Here is a 21014-nt window from a genome sequence, read left to right as displayed (position 1 = left end):
GGTTCATCCCGGTGGACGAGAGGGTAGCCTCCCTCCGCCTTCGGGTGTGTGTGTGTGTGTGGGGGGGGGGGCGCTCCTGACTTTTGTTTGTGCCTATGCACCAAACAGTAGTTCAGAGTACCCACCCTTTTTGGAGTCCTCTGAGGGGGTGCTGGGGACTCCGTCATTCTGCTGAGAAACTTCAATGCTCACGTGGGCAATGACAGTGACACCTGGAAGTTGTGATTGTTAGAAACGCCCCCCGCGATCAGAACAAAGGCGGAGTTCTGTTATTGGACTTCTGTGCTCATCACAGATTGTCCATAACGAACACCATGTTCAAGCATAAGGGTGTTTAGATGTATACTTGGCACCAGGACCCCCTAGGCCGTAGTTCGATGATCAAACTTTGTGGGGGAAGATGCCAGTCCAACCTGGCGGGCCCAAACGTATTGTGAGGGTCTGCTGGGAATGTCTGGCAGAGTCCGCTGTCAGAAGGAGTTTCAACTCCCACCTCCGACAGAACTTTGCTCACGTTTCGGGGGACATTCAGTCTGAGTGGACCATGTTCCACACCTCCATTCCTGAGGTGGCAGACCGGAGCTGCGGCCATAAGGTGGTCGGTCCCTGTCGTGGTGGCAATCCCTGAAACTGTTGGTGGATATCAACGGTAAGGGATGCCGTCAACCTGAAGAAGGAGTCCTATCAGGATTTTTTGGCTTGTGGGACTCCAGAGGCAGCTGATGTGTATTGGCTAGCCAAGCGGAACGCAGCTTTGGTGGTCGCTGAGGCAAAAACCCGGACATGAGAGGAGTTTGGTAAGGCCATGGAGAGCAACTTCCAGACGGCTTTGAGGGCCACCATCTGACGTCTCATGAGGGGGAAGCAGTTCACCATCAACACTGCATATAGTGGGAGTCCTGTGGAGGGTGCTCCGGGAGTTTGGGGTACCAGACCCCTGATAAGGGCTGTTCGGTCCCTGTACGATCGGTGTCAGAGTTTGGTCAGCATTATCAGCAGTAAGTCGGACTATTTTCCAGTGAGAGTTGGAGTCAGCCAAGGCTGCCCTTTGTCACTGATTCTGTTAATTACCTTCAGGAACAAAACCTCTAGGCGCAATCAAGGCGTTGAGGGGGTCCGGTGACGTCAGTATTACGTCTCTGCTTTTTGCAGGTGATGTGGTTCTGATGGCTTCATCAAGCCGTAATCTTCAACTCTCGCTAGCAACCAAGTGTCAAGCGGCTGGGATGAAAAATCAGGCACTATCGGGCCTTTTTAGCCCGTGGCACTCCTGAAAACCACAGGCGTGGGAGGAGTTCGGTGAGCCCATGGAGAACGACGTCCGGACGGCTTTGAGGAAATTCTGGTCCACCATCCAGCCTCTCAGGAGGGGGAAGCAGTGCCCCATCAACACTGTATATAGTGGGGCGCTGCTGGCTTTTACTCGGGAGATTGTGAGTCGATGGGGAGAATACTTCGAAGACCTCCTCAATCTATCGACATACCTTCCAATGAGGAAGCAGAGTCTGGGGTCTCTGAGGCAGGCTCTCCTATCTCTGGGGTTGAGGTCACCGAGTTGGTTAAAAAGCTCCTTGGGGGCAAGGGGGTGGATGAGTTCCTCAAGGCTCTGGATGTTGTAGGGCTGTTCTGGTTGACACGCCTCTGCAACATCGCGTGGACATCTGGGACAGTGCCTCTGGATTGGCATACCGGGGTGGTGGTCCCCCTTTTTAAGAAGGAGGCCCGGAGGGTGTGTTCCAAGTACAGGGCGTTCACACCCCTCAGCCTCCCTGGTAAGGTCTGTTCAGGGGTGCTGGAGAGGATGGTTCATCAGGAATGATTAGGATGCCTACTGGACGCCTCCCTGATGAGGTGTTCTGGGCATGTCCCACCAGGAGGAGACCCCGGGGACTACCCAGGACACGCTGGAGAGACTAAGTCTCCCAGCTAGCCTGGGAACGCCTCGGGGTCTCCCCAGAGGAGCTGGATAAAGAGGCTGAAGAGAGGGAAGTCTGGGCTTCCCTGCTAAAACTCCTGCCCCCACGACCTGACCCCGGATAAGCAGAGGAAAATGGATGGATGGAAAATTGTTGGGGGTAATTACAGAGTGACTTGTTACCTCCGGGTCGGAGACCCATATGCTGCTGGCCATCGAGGACAAAGCCTCCCATTGGTTGGCCATCTGGACTGTAAGCTGTACCCTGACTCACTGAGAGAACAACAGAAAAAAAATAAAATAACGTCAATCGGACAAAACATGCATTACACCTGTTTGTAGAGCCATATGAACCTTCTCTGACTCTGAGAACTTCAGGGAGTGGTCTCCTGCTGGTGCCCAGAGTCAGTAAACACGGTATGGCTGCCTTTCAGTTTTATGCTGCTAAAATCTGAAAGAATCTTTCAGAAGATATGAGACAGGCCTCAACTCAGTTCTTTCCAGCATGCATATGACAACTGAAAGTATTTTATCGACACTCTCTGATTTTAATTAATTAATTCAATTTAATGTCATGTTGCTGTAAAGCATTTAGAATTGCCTTGTGTAGCAGTTGTGCTTTACAAAAAAACTTGCCTTCTTTTTTATTCGTACTAAATTACAAGCCCAATTCCAATGAAGTTGGGACGTTGTGTTAAACATAAATAAAAACAGAATATAATGATTTGCAAATCATGTTCAACTTATATTTCATTGAATACACTACAAAGACAAGATATTTCATGTTCAAATTTACCAACGTTATTGTTTTTAGCAAATCATCATTAACTTAGAATTTGATGGCTGCAACACGTTCCAAAAAAGCTGGGACAGGGTCATGTTTACCACTGTGTTACGTCACCTTTTCTTTTAACAACATTAACAACAATAAACGTTTGGGAACTGAGGACACGATTTGTTGAACCTTTGTAGGTGGAATTCTTTCCCATTCCTGCTTGATGTACAGCTTCAGCTGTTCAACAGTCCGGGGTCTCCCTTGTCGTATTTTACGCTTAATAATGCGCCACACATTTTTAATGGGAGACAGGTCTGGACTGCAGGCAGGCCAGTCTAGTATCCGCACTCTTTTACTACGAAGCCACGCTGTTGTAACACGTGCAGAATGTGGTTTGGCATTGTCTTGCTGAAATAAGCAGGGACGTCCATGAAAAAGACCTTGCTTGGATGGCAGCATATGTTTCTCCAAAACCTGAATGTACCTTTCAGCAGTACCTTCACAGATGTGTAAGTTACCCATGTCATTGGCACTAACACAGCCCCATACCATCACAGATGCTGGCTTTTGAACTTTGCGTCCATAACAGTCCGGATGGTTCTTTTCCACTTTGGCCCGGAGGACACGACGTCCACAATTTCCAAAAATAATTTGAAATGTGGACTCGTCTGGACCACGGAACACTTTTCCACTTTGCATAGTCCATCTTCGTTTCTGGGTGTTGTTGATAAATGGCTTTTGCTTTGCATAGTAGAGTTTCAAGTTGCACTTACGGATGTAGCGCCAAACTGTATTTACTGACATTGGTTTTCTGAAGTGGTCCTGAGCCCATGTGGTGATATCCTTTACACATTGATGTCGGTTTTTGATGCAGTGCCGCCTGAGGGATCGAAGGTAACGGGCATGTCGGTTTTCGGCCTTGCCGCTTCCATGCAATGATTTCTCCAGATTCTCTGAACCTTTTGATGATGTCATGGACCGGAGATGATGAAATCCCTCAATTCCTTGCAATTGTACGTTGAGGAACATTGTCCTTAAACTGTTGGACTATTTTCTCACGCACTTGTTCACAAAGAGGTGAACCTCGCCCCATCTTTGCTTGTGAATGACTGAGCAATTCAGGGAAGCAATCACGGCAGCCACCTGTTCCCAATTAGCCTTTTCACCTGTGGGATGTTCCAAACAGGTGTTTCATGAGCATTCCTCAACTTTTTTGCCACCTGTCCCAGCTTTTTGGGAACGTGTTGCAGCCATCAAATTCTAAGTTAATGATGATTTGCTAAAAACAATAACGTTGATCAATTTGAACATGAAATATCTTGTCTTTGTAGTGTATTCAATGAAATATAGGTTGAACATGATTTGCAAATCATTGTATTCTGTTTGTATTTATGTTTAACACAACGTCCCAACTTCATTGGAATTGGGCTTGTAAATTAAGATAAACTGTCTCAACATCTCTTACTGATTTTAATAGCAAACTAAGTTCCATCATTTACTTTACGATCAGTTTAACGCTGTAGAAACTATATTTTACCTGCTCTGTTGGACTGGTCAATCATAGGCTGGACTATTCGCCTCCTTGCATTGATGAACCTGAAAATCAAATGTATGTCATAATAATTTCAATTTCCCCATTGAACAAAATCAATTGGTTTAAACAAACTCATTTTCCTCAGTTAAGAAAAATCATTTTCATTTGAGAATATATATTTTTTAATTTGATGTTCCTCATGCTGTCATTCATAGCTTTACATTGATAAAAAAATATAAGGCGGCACGGTGACCGACTGGTTAGAGCGTCAGCCTCACAGTTCTGAGGACCGGGGTTCGAGCCCCGGCCCCGCCTGTGTGGAGTTTGCATGTTCTCCCCGTGCCTGCGTGGCTTTTCTTCGGGCACTCCGGTTTCCTCCCACATCCCAAAAACAAGCATGCTAGGTTAATTGACAACTCTGAATTGCCCGTAGGTGCGAATGTGTGTGCGAATGGTTGTTTGTTTGTATGTGCCCTGCGATTGGCTGGCAACCAGTTCGGGGTGTACCCCGCCTCCTGCCCGATGACAGCTGGGATAGGCTCCGGCACGCCCGCGACCCGCGTGAGGAGAAGCGGCTCACAAAATGGATGGATGGAAAAAATATAATTTTATATCATTTTAATTTAAACATTTGGGATTAACCCTTCCATGTGGCAGTTTTAGAAGAAGTGAAAACCCACGCTGTGCCTCCAGGGACTTCTCTAATAATAAGCTTCACTTTCACTGATACAATTTGGCGTATCAGAAGCTTGTCACATAACTTTGAAAAAGAAAATCTATTGATTCACATTTTGCCTTGTAGCCACAGGCTAAAATGTGACAAAGTGGTTTGCCAATGCTTTTTCATGAACACATCCCCAAGGCAGCATAACGAGTCTAAATGCATTGACGTCTGCATTAGAGCTTCCCAAGCTGATCCAAGTTGATCTGAATGTGTGTTGCTATTTAATTAAATATGGAGAGCTGCCTTTACAATGTATGGTACATTTATGAAGGATTATACTATAGATACCATAGACATGGAAGTAAAGCATTTAGATTTTTTTGAAATTGTGTGTATGTGTTGGGGGGGCATCACCACCCTTCCTCAATATGCCGGGATTCAGCAACTTAGTACACCAGTTGACTAAGATGCATGTGATATTGTGTTCGTTGACTAATGAGTTCCATCGACACGCTATATGCCTGAATTGCTTATGATGGGATAACTAACAAAAACAGGTTCTGTTAAGATATCAACTCACAGGTTCTCACAGGTGTTTCAACAATATAAAAGCATCCCACCATACCACTCATCAGTACGGGGGAAATAAATCGTCCTAAGAAAATTGCTATTGCGGCAGGCTGAAACTGAATATATTGAGAGAGAGAGAGCAAGAGCAATGGCTAACACAAAAATATGGTACAAATTGTACAAATAAAATCTGCAATATAGCGGGACAGCGAAGCAACAAGCGTCATATAGCGGAAGATTACTAGATCTGTACTCCCTGATGAGAAGTTGCAGGGACTCATTGCTCCAGGGCTGTTTCCAGACATGCGTATCCTGGGACTACTATGAATTGAAATGCACAAAACTGGTTTTAGAGCCACCTACCAGTTGTTAACCTGTAGAATGGTGAGGCCTGTGTCTTGTGCAAGTTGTTTCTTCTGCTCCTCTGAGGGATACGGGTGCTGTGGGGGATAAGAAACAGTGATTCATTTGAATATTCCCAATTAGCAAAAGTAAAACTCATACAGGCTGTCACATGCCCTAATTCACAGATATGATTGTGCAAGTGGATTCTAAAAAAAACAACAACAGTGCCTGACCGTTGCTTGGCCCCGGTAACACTTCGGGCTAAAAGCACGTGGCTTTGCGTGACATGATTTGACATTATTCGACATTGCTTGACAAACGATCGGATGGGATGTAAAGAGGCACAATAGTGTCTTTTGTCTGGGGCCCTGGTAAGGCCAGGCCCTCCGTCACCCTTCAACCCCTCCCCACCTCACTCCATCCCCCTATCCTCGAGCCTCGTCGTTTTCCTGACTTTCTGTGTGTGTGCCTGCGTGTGTGTGTGAGAGAGAGAGAGAGAGATGGAGATGGAGATGGAGGGAGGAGGACGGCAGATGGCAGACAGAGGTGACCCATGTACTGGGAACAGGGTCGTGGGCCAGTCGCCATTCTGCTGCTGTCAGACCATCGGCCGCCTCCTGCGGTCATCAGTGAAGGATGAGCTTCCGAGCACTTCGTTTTCAACTTCTTTTCAGGTTTGGTTAAAAATTACTGCATGTGCACACTCGTCGAGAAGTCGACTTTTGTGTTCTGCATCGACGTTTAACGCTTGAAAACGACTAATCGCTAATCACATGTTTTTGGCAGCCCGTCTTTCAGTTGGCCAAATTACAGAAGACTTTCACATCTGCTGCCGTCGCCGGACTGGAATATAAAGCTCTGTGGAGCAGCAAAATGTCCATGTTGTCAACAACATGACATTAATATGTATCAAAGAGTACAAAAATAACTTGGTAGTAGACAAGAATACCGGTTTCAATCGCTGCTAGTCTAAAAAAAAAATATATATATATATATATATACATATCAGGCACGGTGGATGACTGGTTAGCACATCCGCCTCACAGTTCTGATGATCGGGGTTCAAATCCCGGCCCCGCCTGTGTGGAGTTTGCATGTTCTCCCCGTGCCTGCGTGGGCTTTCTCCGGGCACTCCGGTTTCCTCCCACATCCCAAAAACATGCGTGCTAGGTTCATTGACGACTCTAAATTGCCCGTAGGTGTGAATGTGAGTGAGAATGCTTGTTTGTTTATATGTGCGCTGCGATTGGCTGGCAACCGGTTCAGGGTGTACCCCGCCTCTCGCCTGAAGTTAGCTGTGATAGGCTCCAGCACGCCTGCGACCCGCGTGAGGAGAAGCGGAACGGAAGATGAATGAATGAATTAATACATACATATATATATATATATATATATATATATATATATATAGACTCAACTTTCATCACATTATAGTTGAGTACAAAAATTCTTTAGTCGTTCAACCCGTAGTGCACACACTTCCGCCCGCACTGATACAAGGTTGAAATGTAGCACATGCATTTTGAGAGCACAGTAGTGATTGTGCGCCAACACGGAAATTAAAAAACAAAAAAAACTGGGCAAGTTCATTGATTTTTTTTTCTTCCTCTTTTGCGTTATTATGAACGTACCTTTGTTGTACTTAAGTTTCTTTTAAGTCAAACAGACTATGTAAATATCAACAATGCAGTATTTTTGAATTCGAGAATTATTGTGTACTGTTTTACCTTCCCAAAACCTATCCTGTTTTAATCATGTGTTAACAGAAGTGCAAGTTCATGTACAGGGCAATAGCTCATATGGTCCAATAGTGCAAACCTGTTGTCAAATCAATGGGACCTAATCAAGATACAGTAGCTAGAGTGCACAAACACCACCTGAATAGACAAACACGTCTTGGGAAAGAATCATTTTACCTTTGTAAGAGTGAGGCTATCAGCGGATTTCCAGGGTGCGATGACTAAATCCAAAGTTTGGCATTCGTCTTTGAATGCAAGGTTGCGTGGAAACCAACAGTTTGACCAGGCTAATGAGACGATAATGAACAATATAACGAATCGAAACCTTTACAACTGCTTTCTCTATAGCTTCCTCCGAAGGGGATCTTTCAAGTCTCTTCAGAACGGGCGACAAAAGCGTGAGGCTACGACGGAGGAGCCCCAGACCCTGTAACCAACCGTAGGCCTCGCACAGCAACCTCTGACAAAACCTAATCCAGCTCCATTCACAACCTCAACAGCTGATGAACGCTTGATCGCTTGGCTGTTGCAATGGGCCTTTCAGAAGCCCAAGTCTCCTTGCACACTTTTCATTGGCACATCCTGCCATGGCAAACACTTTTGCTTAACAAATTAGACCTGAAAGAGGATGGAGAACAGAAAGGGGATCATTCAATGATCTTCCTTTTTTTTATCTGGAAAATATAAAGGTGGGCTTTGGAAAGCTAGTGATTACTATTAGTACAGGATCTGTGCTGGCCTATGATAAACTAAAGAACTTAGAGCAGTGATTTGCAACCTTTATGGAGCCAAGGCATATATTTTACAATTGAAAAATCTCACGGCACGCCAGCAAACAAAAAATGTCACAAAAGGTGGATACATTCATTATTATCCTGCCATTTATTTGTTCTGCCTGTCACTAGGCCTCACTGGCAAAAACAGGTGAACAAAGGTACATTATTTCTTGTAAATAATGTAAACTTTTAGAATTGCTCAAGGCACACTGATGTGACCCAGCACGCTGGTTGAGAATCACTGACGTAGAGCTCATAACTCGACTCATTTGAGAGCGTGAAGTATCGAAAAAGACTATGGACAAAAGGTAAAGCATTTCTTTCTGATGTTGATATCTGTATAAACCATGTAATCGTGTTACAAAATGAACATTGACATGCCGGACTTTTCTCCCTTCTACAGTGGATCGAAGATGAACAACAAATTTGAAAAACAAACAAACAAACAAACGAACAGAAAAGCCTGTCCACAGCAACTACCTTGGAATAGGAAGAATTCACAATTCAAAAAGATGTTGCGGACAAAGGCAGAGATTGATCCCTTTTGAACTGTCTCACATGCAGTAGTACTGTCATGGTTTTCTGATGAATGTAACCCTTTGTCTCATTGTTATGGTATCACAGAATGTATGTGCAGTAGCTGACCCAGCTAATGTCATCGCTCCACAACACTCTGGGCTCTATTTTCATGACTAGCGCAAATCCAGCGTTGAGCTTGCCGTAACTCTGCAAGGAGGATGGCTAGACCTGGTTTTGGTAATTTTGTGGACCCGAGTACCCCCGGCGCATATAAAAGTGGGATGTATGCACCGGTGTCGGCGTCATCAAAGCCGACTTCAATCCTGTTCAATGCAAGCGGCTTCTTTCGTTCCCTTAAAACGCAGCGCAATAGTCTTGCATGGAGAAGACACAGAGATCCGCGCGTGACTGGATCGTTGAACGTTAGCGCGTACCCTAATTAAAGCCAGTAGAAACCACTAAAATATCCTCCTGTATCTGTTTACACCTCCCCCATAGCTGTGTGCCGCCCAGTAAGTGGGATGATTGAAATAATAACATTGATGATAATACTAATAATGTGTTCAATGAATTGATTTCTACGATAATTAAGAGGGCTGGATGCCCGCTGTTGAAATAAGTCTGTCATCCACCACCGATGTCCGAGGAGCTTGCTCTGCCCCGATCAAATTCATGAAAATCGTGTTCGAGCACCTATGCCAAAACTTAGATGTGGTCCTAACAGGCGTAAATTCAGACACCAAAATCTCACTTGGCCAATTGCATCTCCAAGGGGCACACCCTTGGTGTGCCAACACGCTGACAAACGGGCAAATACGCTCACGAGTCTTGCATGAAAATCAAAATGCGGCATTTTTCACGCTGACGCGCAGTTGCGCATTCTATGAAACTAGAGCCTTTGCGGTAGAAATGCTGAGCAGATAAGATTTTCCGATACAATGGTGAACCAAACACCATTTAGCTGTTTTGGTAGAAATGTGGCTTTAGTTTCAGGATGCCTTTGGGAAACATCGTGAATGCTCATTCAGGAGCCGAGAAGCATGAGAATTTTCCGATGGAGAGCTCGAACCCTCTAACGGCTAATCGTGATATACCCGACTAAAAAGACAGAACAACATTTCTTACTGTAAGGTGCTGGAATAGCCATGCTCTCATTATGTTTGTAGCCACTTTAGGGAAGATGCCTCTTTTCTTCTGCCTCTTCTTGTCCTGGTCATCTTCATCTCCTGTTCCCGGTGATGCTAGGCTATTGTCGAGGCCATCTCCTACGATTAAAAAAAACCACAAAACAAGAGGAGTCATGTTGCGAACTCGACATTTCATTGGCCCCTTGTACCTTGACTTCATCCTCGTCTGCCAAAAACAAAAGCACACAGAACGAGGTTGTATTTTTGTGCGGAATGGGAACACAAGATTCTTCCTCTCACCTCTGTTTGACTCCCCCGGACATCGGATAATGAAGAGGAGTTTGTAGCGTGGGAGCTCAATAAGACCAAGAGCTATTAATACAATCTGAGTCACTCTCTTGACATGAAGTAATGACTGCAGGAGTTGTGTGCCCAACGTGAAATAATGAACGCTCATTCAGGCATTGTGCTCCATGTAATGTTATTGTAACCTCGATTTGAAATGAGACTTAATGATTTCCTTAGAAGAAAAAGGGGGAGGAACAGAAAGGAAGTGTGATTTGTGTATGAAGTACGAACCCAATAACATCCAACCCTGTCTTGTTAGAAGTTGCACGTGAGGTGCATGTTCGGGTGCTGAGGCAAAATGAGGGTGGGTGATAGTCAATTCATCGGCCTTGTATTCCCTTGTATGTGTTCAGTGAACAACAAAGCCCATCCCCCAAGCATCGCGTACAACGTCTGCGTCATAATCGTCTGTGTCTCTGGATCCCGCCATTAGCGGCATCCTCGTTTGAGGTGGCACGGATCAAGGCAGGAGGCTTCCTTTAAGCAAAGACTTCCGCCCCTGCTTGCCAACTCTCTCCATTTGGCGCTCTGCTCCCTCTCTGGCATGAATTGTGTATCAGCCGAGATGATTTACTTTTAACAGTGGTGGTTATTTTTTCTTGCCCTCGGGGCAGAGTAGCCTTGAAAGCCTGCCTGGAGGGCATGTGAATAATGCATCTGAGAGACTCCTCCCCTGAGGCGGGACAGAAACCCTACTTTTCTTAAGATTTGCCTGAGCATGTCTTTTTGTTTTTAGGGATGCATCAATCAAGCGCATCTATATAAGCCATATTCATGAATAAATATTTCAGCTAATGAATATTGACATTAAAAAGGATGTGTTCCATGGATGGGGGGCGGGGCGGGCGGGGGATAGGGGATTGTGGGAGTTTTGACGGATGGCATGCATCTCTGAGTCACGGACAGTTAGCGAGATGTCGGGGCCTCGGTCCTCTGTTTTTGGTTTTGTTCTTATGTTTCTCTGGGCATAGGCTTTTAAATAAAATCCATATTGAGTGGATATTGGCTTTTTGTAAAAAAATCAAATCAAATCGAATGTAATAAATAAATAAAACAATTTTAAAAAGTTATTGTCCCGTGCACTGCTTCAGTTTTGAAATTAAATATACACTGTGTTATTTTAGAAAGGACCAATTAATCAGCCCCGATATTAGCCCTTTTCAAATCGGTCAATATCAGCCAAATTTTTGCTGGTTTTTTTCCCCGTTCTTTTTACACATTACCACATAAGAAAAATACCAATAAAACAAACAAAGATACAGGAAAAACAGAATGAAACTAAAACAGACCAAAAGATTGGCTCCCCTTGCAGTTGACCTCTCTCATTCTGAAATACTCTACAACTCCTTCAAAGTTGTTTTTACATCTGAGAAAGGCGTCTCTGGTTTTTATTTTCGATGTCATCACTTCATGGCAAAGTCGAAAAAATGCGCTTCACTGTAAAAGGGCATCACGCCTAATGTTTTCCCAGGAACTGTACTCATTACGTTGCTTATTTATCGCATGCACTTAAGAAAAATTCATCCGTCAATGCTTTTTTTTCGCATGTTTTTGTACTTCCAAATTCCTCTCTGTTGAAAACAATTCAACAAATACGAAAGGGCAATGCCTTGTAACACGGTCAAATGTTCTGCCCGTAATTCATATGTTTGGTGTTACAAGGGTTAAGGGATCAAAAAAGAAGTTATTTTAGTCATATATTTTTGAATGAATCGGCCGATGAATCTGTCATCAGACTTTCTTTGCGATGACAGATATCGGAATCAGCACGGGTCTCAAACATTCTCTCTCGTTTGGCCCCTCCTCTGTATCAGCCGTACGTTGCAGCTCTTCGACTCCTTGTTAGTTGTCGTGTAAACCCCAAAAAGTAAAGAAGCAAAGAAAGAGAGAGCCTTGGCTCAGACTAATTACCCCTATGTATGGCATGTCACACCCCCTCCCCACTTCACCCTGGTCTACCTCCTCTTCTCTTCCTGCCTCATCCCTCTTTCTCGCGCTGCAGAGAGGAGAAAGCCGCAGGGCAGATCTTCTGCTACACTAATCGCTTCTGACTGCTCCCTGGCAACTCAGCCAATCTAAGCAGTGTGTGACGGTTCAGTCTCAAAGTCGTACACCCGTGCAATTCTGCCGAGCCCCTGCTCTCATCCCCCCCGCCTCCCGTTGCTCCATCTACGCACCCACCAATCAGGCGGCGCTCCGCACTGCCTGCCAGTGTCTGCACGCGTGACACTGGAGGGTGGAGGTGAATGGGGTGGGCATGACTGCAGGGATGGCTGGAGTATCGCCCTGGGGCGAAGAAGAAAAACCTACACAAAAAGCAGCACCCTAAGATATGAGGAAGGGTCTTGCCCTTTTTGCACCCTCGCTCCTGCCTTTACTGCTCTTTGCAGCAGTGATATATCTACACTGCCTGTATAGCCTTTGATTTGACACACCAAACATTCCAAAATATTGTCAGACTTTTCGATCCATTTAAACTCGATCCAACAGTTAATTTGGCAAAATGGAGGCAATCGTAACTGGGATGTGAAGAAGACCATTTCATTTTGCATTATTATTTCATCATTTCATATTACCAGTCTATGTATTTAAACAGGCGGCACGGTGGGCGACTGGTTAGCACGTCGGCCTCACAGTTCTGAGGACCCGGGTTCAAATCCGGCCTCCCCTGTCTGCAATTTGCATGTTCTCTGCGGGTCCTCCGGTTTCCTCCCACTTTCCAAAAACATAATTGAGAACTCTAAATTGCCCACAGTTGCGAATATGTTTATATGTGCCCTGCGATTGGTTGGCGACCAGTTCAGGGTGTAGCCCAGCATCAGCTGGGATAGGCTCCAGCACCCCCGCGACCCCAGTGAGGAGAAGCGGTATGGAAAATGGATGGATGGACGGATGTCTTTAACCATCGTTGTGTTTTTGAAAGATGACTTTGTAAAACTCCAGAGGCAAGATTGAAGAGGAGCAATACCAATTCCATTTGTTCAATTTCTAAACTCGGCTAACATGTTACCACTTGCTTCATAATAATAATGTAATGCCAAAAAATGAACAGAAAAGGCTATTACAACGGGAATTTATTTTAGAGATGCTAAGATCAAACAGTCTTCTGTAAATGTCTGTATATTGTAAGGCAGGTTGATGTTGTTTAACCTGTGTTTCATATTTCCTATTTTTTCCTTGCAATGTCAAATATTCAAGGCATGTGTGCTCTATTTCATTTCATTTTTGGTTTATTTTCTTCCTCTTTTAAACGGTGTGACGAGCAGTCAGCGGATAGTGTGTGAAAAAGACAAAGTGGGGAGCACTTAGCAGAACTGATTGCTGTACCCCATTTGCATCAGTGATGCAAAGCCAGCACGCCTATCTAATGAGCTCAGCAGGTCCCTGATCCATCATCAGTGACACCACACAGCTCTTTCCCTTATTAGGCATGATGCACCGCTCCAAATGGAACATTCTGGACTGTTTCCAAGTCTCAGGGAATGCCTCTGTGCTGGGATCTGAACATGATGATTACATTTAAAGCCGAGTCAAGCATTTTTGCAAACTGGAATAAAAATGCTAGCAAAAGGTAAGCAGTGAAAATTCACAATATTTCCCCCCCCCCCCCCCCAAAAAAAAGAGAAGTCGTAGTTTAATTTGTTACGTGACCAAGCGCCTAACTCAATTCAAATTTCCCCATTGTAATGAATCTGTTGCAACCCCTTGAAAGCCACCACCATTGCTTGAAGAGAAATAGCAATGTATTGTCCATCCAGCCATTATCCTGGTTAGGGTCACGGGGCGCTGGAGCCTATCCCAGCTGACTTCGGGCGACACCCCGAACTGGTCGCCAGTCAGCCGCAGGGCACGTAACAGACACGGACAACCGTCACTGAGTGGGAACTGAACCCACGCTGCCCGCACCAAAGTCTGGCGAGTGGACCGCTACACCGTCAGTGACTGCAATGTATTGAAAAAATATCAATATAAAAACATAATAAACAACAATGTCATTACTTCGATAGTGTAATTAAGCCAACGGTCTCACACGCACACGCACATGCGCGTGTGCGAGAGTATTGAACCTAACAATAGAAATGTGACCACTAAACACGTATTTCTCCCCCTCAATCCCACCTCCTTCGTTCAGACTCCCCCCCTTTTTTAGAACAGCCACACCACACGCACGCAGCAAGGACATCAGTCCGGGGTAACGGTGATGCTGTGACGTCGATGACATGTCAGCGCCCCTACCATGGAACATTCCATCTTCCTTACTTCTGGCTTTGAGTCTGACAGAAAAATTCAACACATCCTGTTCCTCACAATACATTTCTCAATATAATTATACACCATCTTTTCCACCTGTCTCTGTTCTGCCTTTTGTTTTATCTCCCTCTTTGTGATGGACATTTGAAGCTGCTCCTTGTCCTCCCCCAGACTCCTTCCAAACATTCCTCAGATAGCTCAGCCCCCTTAGCTGTGGTCAACCCTGGGGGTTGAGGTATCAAAGGGAGTCCCCTTTGCATATCACACAGCTTACAAGGAAACAACCAAAGGCTGGGAGGCCACAGAGAAGCGGGCAGCCAGAAGCCCAACCACCAGCCACTCGTGGATAGGATCGTTTTCCTGCGGTTAAGTCGGGGTATTAAGCCAATTGCCACTGCCGCAGTGGTCCCAAACGACATCACACATGGTCGGTTGGTGCTGTCAGAACATGGGGGAGTTACTCCTCTCGGTGCTGTAAAGATGAGACAAGCATTTGCTGCAATAGTTACTCATAGAAGAAGATTTTTGAATAATCGTATCATTTGCCATATTTTAGAGAAGGTAATTGGAACCGGAGTTCGGTCTGAAAAAGGAATTCCTATGCAGAAACACAAACTTCAAAGTTGGCTTCATAGATCCAACGATCACAAAACGGAATTAACATTATACATTATATATATCAATTAATATAAACCATCAAAAAAACTATCAAATCTACCCAATAAATGTAGGGTAAGAGTTTGCAGTCACTTTAACTGGGTGACTTGAATTGATATACAATATATTGTCAAAAGTATTGTCTGACCTGCCGCCACTCAGATAGGAATTCAAGTGACATCCTTAATCCATTGAGTTTCATATGACATTGATCCACACTCTTAAACTCTTCTGGAAAGGCTTCCACAAGGTTAAGGAGTGTGTTTATGGGAATTGATGACCTTTTTTTCCAGAAGCGTATCTGTGAGGTTACACTGGCGCTGGACGAGAATGCGGTGCACTGCACATGCAGCCTAGTACACACACACACACACACACACACACACACGAGTCGAGTGTATGCGCATTCGTCGTCGAGCGACACATCGGGCCATCGATGTGAGATGGCTCGGGTGGTAGAGTGGTCGACCTCTAACCTGAAGATTGCGGGTTTGACCCTCGCACCAAATTTATTTGCAGTAGAAATTCGAGGAAAACTTTCCTCGATTTAGTTAAGTATTTTCATACCGAAATAAAGGTGATCTTTACCCAAAATATCTTATTTTAAATAAAAATACCCAATCAAAGTGGCTGGAAATTCTTACCCTAAATTTATTTGGTAGATTCTACAGGTTGTTTATACAGTCAACCCCCGCGAGAGGTGTGGACTCGAGTCACATGACTTGGACTCGAGCCATGAATTTGATGACTTTAGACTCGACATAATGTTATAAGACTTGCAACTCGACTCGGACTTGAACATAATGTTGATCATTACAACGGACATGTCCCACAATAGTTATACTACAACTGAATTTGAGGTTATTTTCTATTAACAGTAAATCCCCCGATGGGCACATTCATGCCTAGGAGGTCACTCTTTCCCACACTACCGAAGGTAATGGTTTCATTTAAAAAAACACAACAACAACAAAAACAGTGTAACATAAATCACGAATTAAATGTGACAGTTAAATCAGGAACAGATTCCTCGAAGTGCTAGTAAAATACACAGAACAGACAAAGGCAATTAACGAAACAATAAGGACGTTAACGTCCTTCTTCTTCTTTTCCTTTCGGCTTGTCCCGTTAGGGGTCGCCACAGCGTGTCATCCTTTTCCATGAGAGCCTATCTCTTGCGTCCTCCTCTCGAACACCAACTGCCCTCTTGTCTTCCCTCACGACATCCATCGACCTTCTCTTTGGTCTTCCTCTCGCTCTCTTGCCTGGCAGCTCCATCCTCATCACCCTTCTACCAATATACTCACTCTCTCTCCTCGGGACGTGTCCGAACCATCCAAGTCTGCTCTCTCGAACTTTGTCTCCAAAACATCGAACCTTGGCCGTCTCTCTGATGAGCTCATTTCTAATTCTATCCAACCCGGTCACTCCGAGAGCGAACCTCAAAATCTTGATTTCCGCCACCTCCAACTCTGCTTTCTGTTGTCTCTTCAGTGCCACTGTCTCTAATCCGTCCATCATGGCTGGCCTCAACACTGTTTTCTAAACTTTGCCCTTCATCCGAGCAGAGACTCTTCTGTCAACAAAAAAAAACAAAAAAAACTGACACCTTCCTCCACCCGTTCCAACCTGCTTGGACCCATTTCTTCACTTCCTGACCACACTAACCATTGCTCTGGACTGTTGACCCCAAGTGTTTAAAGTCCTCCACCCTTGCTATCTCTTGTCCCTGGAGCCTCTCTAGATCTACAAAGACACAATGTAGCTCCTTCTGACCTTCTCTGTACTTTTCCATCAATATCCTCAATACTAATAATGCATCAGTGGTACTCTTTCTATGCATGACACCATACTGTTGCCTCCATTACTCTTTCCCATAACTTCATTGTGTGGCTCATCAACTTTATTCCTCTATAGTTCCCACAGCTCTGCACAACACCTTTGTTCTTAAAAATGGGCACCAGTACACTTTTCCTCCATTCCTCAGGCATCTTCTCACGTGCTAGAATTCTATTGAACAAGCTGGTCAAAAACTCCACAGCCACCTCTCCTAGATGCTTCCATACCTCCACAGGAATGTCATCAGGACCGACTGCCTTTCCATTTTTCATCCTCTTTAATGCCTTTCTAACTTCCCCCTTCCAAGACACTTGCCTCTTCTACTCGCCATTCGCTCTCATTTTCCTCATTCATCAATTCCTCAAAGTATTCTTTCCATCTATCCAGCACACTACTGGCACCAGTCAACATCCCTATCCTTAATCACCCTAACCTCCTGCACATCCTTCCCATCTCTATCCCTCTGTCTGGCCAACCTGTATAGATCATTTTCTCCTTTTTTAGTGGCCAACCTGGCATACATGTCATCATATGCCTCTACCTTTGCCCTATGTCGCATCTCCATGTATTCCTTTTGTCTCTCCTCGGTCCTCTCAGTGTCCCACTTCTTCTTAGCTAACCTTTTTCCTTGTATGATTTCCTGTACTGTGAGGTTCCACCACCAAGTATCCTTCTCTCCTTCCCTGCCAGAAGATACACCAAGTACTCTCCTGCCTGCCTCTCTGATCACCTTGGCTGCAGTGGTCCAGTCTTCTGGAAGCTCCTCCCGTCCACCGAGAGGCTGTCTCACCTCTTCCCGAAAAGCTGCACAACACTCGTCCTGTCTCAGGTTCCACCACATGGTTCTCTGCTCTGCCTTTGTCTTCCTAATCTTCCTCCCCATCACCAGAGTCATCTTACACACCACCATCCAATGGTGTCTCGCCACACTCTCCCCTACCACTACCTTACAGTCGGTAACCTCCTTCAGATGACATCGTCTGCACAAGATGTAATCCACCTGCGTGCTTCTCCCTCCGCTCTTGTCGGTCACCCTATGTTCCTGCCTCTTATGGAAAAAAGTGTTCACTGCAGCCGTTTGCATCCTTTTTGCAAAGTCGACCAGCGTCTGACCCTCCAAGTTCCTTTCCTGGATGCCGAACTTACCCATCACTTCTTCATCCCCCCTATTTCCTTCACCAACATGTTCATTAAAATCTGCACCCATCGAGACTCTCTCTCTGTCTGGGATGCTCAGAACTACTTCGTCTATCCTCCTTCCAGAATTTCTCTTTCACCTCTCGGTCACACCCCACCTGTGGGGCATAGCCACTAATTACATTATACATAACACCCTCAATTTCAAGTTTCAGCCTCATCACTCGTTCTGGTACTCTTTTCACCTCCAAGACATTCTTAGCCAACTCTTCTTTTAAAATAACCCCGACTCCATTTCTCTTCCCATCTACACCATGGTCAAATAATTTCAACCCTGCCCCTAAACTTCTAGCCTTACTGCCACTTGGTCTCCTGGACACACAATATATCAACCTTTCTCCTAATCATCATGTCAACCAACTCCCGAGATCCCAACTCATAATCCCAACATTCAAAGTCCCCACATTCAGTTCTAGGCTCTATGCTTTTGTCTCCTCTTTCTGCCAAAGAACCCGCTTTCCACCTCTTCTTCTTCTTTGACTTCGATATATTCGATACATTCTGTCTTACTTCGGCGGATACAAGCGGTCAAAATGAGTTTCCTTCGCCGGGTGTCCAGGTTCTCCATTAGAGAAGCTCAGTTATCCGCAAGGGTCTCAGAGTCGAGCCACTGCTCTTAAACATTGAGAGGAACCAGGCGAGTTGGGTCGGGCATCTGACAAGGATGATCCCTGGACGCATCCCTGGTGAGGTGTTCCGGGCACATCCCACTGGAAGGAGGCCCCAGGGACGATCCAGGACACGCTGGAGAGACTATGTCTGTCAGCTGGCCTGGGAACACCTTGGGATTCCCCCGGAAGAGCTCGACAAAGTGGCTGGGGAGAAGGAAGTATGGGCTTCCCTGCCTAAGCTGCTGCCCCCATGACCCGACCTCGGATAAGTGGAAGAAAATGGATGGATGGATAATAAAAATATGATATATATTAAATATATAAATATACATCAACAAATATTACATATATTAACATATTATGTCTTTGTTGTTAAAGTGACTTGAAAGGACTCGAAACTCAAGGTGTACAACTTGCGACTTTGACTTGGGACTTGCCTGTCTTGACTTGAGACTTGACACGGGACTTGCCTGTCTTGACTTGGGAATTGACTCGGGACTTGAGGTCAAAGACTTGAGACTTACTTGTGACTTAGTCCCTCCTCTGACTCCCTCATATTCGGCAATTGTGACTTCACCCATTCAAGACATTTTGGGGGGGGGAAGCTATCTCCCCACAACTGCCGAAAACCCTTCAACTTGTGTTTTTCTTTGACATGGCAAACAAATTGAAAAATAATTGTTCTTATTTTTTACCACTATCACCCAAAGTCAGCTGGGATAGGCTCCAGCCCACCCATACTGAAAATGGATGGAAGGATGGATGGATAAACCATACATATGAGATCGAGTCACCCATATTGCTTGACATGATAAATTAGAAAAGGCAACAACAGACTATCACAGCAATAAACTCACAAAACGTTACGTTTCTTGAGGTCAAAATGTGACCTATTTAGCAAGGTCAATGCATCTGGTACAGTTCAGGTAAATATTGGGCAAATAAAGAAAATGTGAGTCACTGACACAGGTATATCGAATGACTTGATTTGGAATGAATTGAGATGAATTGAGATGTCCCAAATATCGTGGTTAAGTTTGTGGCTGCTGTGATGTTCAGTGTCGCTTCCACATGTCACGACACTAACGTGACATATCGTATTTTGGACGCAACACACATCCATCCGTCAATTTCTGTTTGGCATCACATTACGTGTCAACATTTCTTGCGGGGTTGTAATGCCGCTACATTGGTTTGCTTACTAGCTGCTAATGCACATTCAGTTACCTGTATTACTTGAGTCCAGAGAAAACTTGACTAAGCTTCGTGAAATGGTTTTGCGCTTGTCCAGCAGGTTAGGGCAGGGTGACATTTGCAAATGTATGCATGTGTTTGACAGAGTGACCATCCATTTGAGTGTGCCAGCCTTTAAAGTTTTGGATCAAACTTCTGTAGTCTACGAATGCCTTTTAAACTGCAGTTTCTCTCTCGTGCTGCGTTTGATTCTTCTGTATCATAGCTGGAAAATAAAGCAGAGGCCCAGGGAGCCTCAGCATGTAACATATGGCCAGCCCTGCTGCAGCAATCGCAGCTCTGATCATTCTGTTCTCCTCTCTTCCTTTGTTTCATATACATAAAATGCTCTGTCCTTACATCCCCACGGGGGGTATTCTGCACCCCCATCCTCAATGTATTCTTTTCCAGGTCAAAAGGCCATGGACCTTGAGGTTTCCCCCACTGTTGTCTCAAAAAAGCCTGAAGGAAAGAAGCTATTCACACTCGGGCTGGCTTGACTTTAAGATAAGCAACAACAACAAAAAACTGAAAACTGTCCAGCAAGAACATGCTCCTCTAAACTCGATGAAGCTAACAATATGATTTTGAAAAGCGTTTGGTGTAATATCAAAGGAAAGATCGTGATCTGTTTCTGATTGTCTACTTAATCCTCTCAGTTTCTCTTGTCTTGCAAAGCGCTCTCCCATTGTCCTTGTCAATGCTCTGCCAATTGATGCCTGAAGGCCAGAGGGTGGAAAGTTGCTTTAAAGTCCATTCTATTTCTTTACTGCGGTCAAAGGGGAGAAAAACAAAAAACGAGCCATAAAACTCTTATAGCCTCCAATTAGCACATCAGAAATCACACAAACTGCTGGGATATTAGGGCAACACAAGGGCCACGGACTGAAAGAAAATGCACAGTTAAGAGATCT

The 21014-nt window shown here is 44.9% G+C and overlaps 1 protein-coding gene across 3 annotated transcripts in view; it reads right to left on the bottom strand.

Annotated features, from left to right (window-relative positions):
* meis2b (Meis homeobox 2b) overlaps nucleotides 1-21014 on the bottom strand; it is a 37169-nt gene that overhangs the window by 9886 nt on the left and 6269 nt on the right. For 2 of the 3 annotated variants that reach the window (XM_061754625.1, XM_061754627.1), the window contains 4 exons: nucleotides 9963-10102; nucleotides 5822-5898; nucleotides 4228-4286; nucleotides 2099-2188 (listed from right to left, as the gene is read on the bottom strand). In XM_061754625.1, coding sequence (XP_061610609.1) covers nucleotides 2099-2188; nucleotides 4228-4286; nucleotides 5822-5898; nucleotides 9963-10102 — 366 coding nt within the window. The remainder of the gene's footprint in view (nucleotides 1-2098; nucleotides 2189-4227; nucleotides 4287-5821; nucleotides 5899-9962; nucleotides 10103-21014) is intronic. The other variant, XM_061754626.1, reaches the window with a different exon arrangement.

The sequence above is a fragment of the Phyllopteryx taeniolatus genome, chromosome 18 (assembly GCF_024500385.1).
Source record: "Phyllopteryx taeniolatus isolate TA_2022b chromosome 18, UOR_Ptae_1.2, whole genome shotgun sequence".
NCBI classification, from domain to species: Eukaryota; Metazoa; Chordata; class Actinopteri; order Syngnathiformes; family Syngnathidae; genus Phyllopteryx; species Phyllopteryx taeniolatus.
Note: the sequence above shows the minus strand (reverse complement) of the source record. Positions and strands in the feature narration are given on the sequence as shown.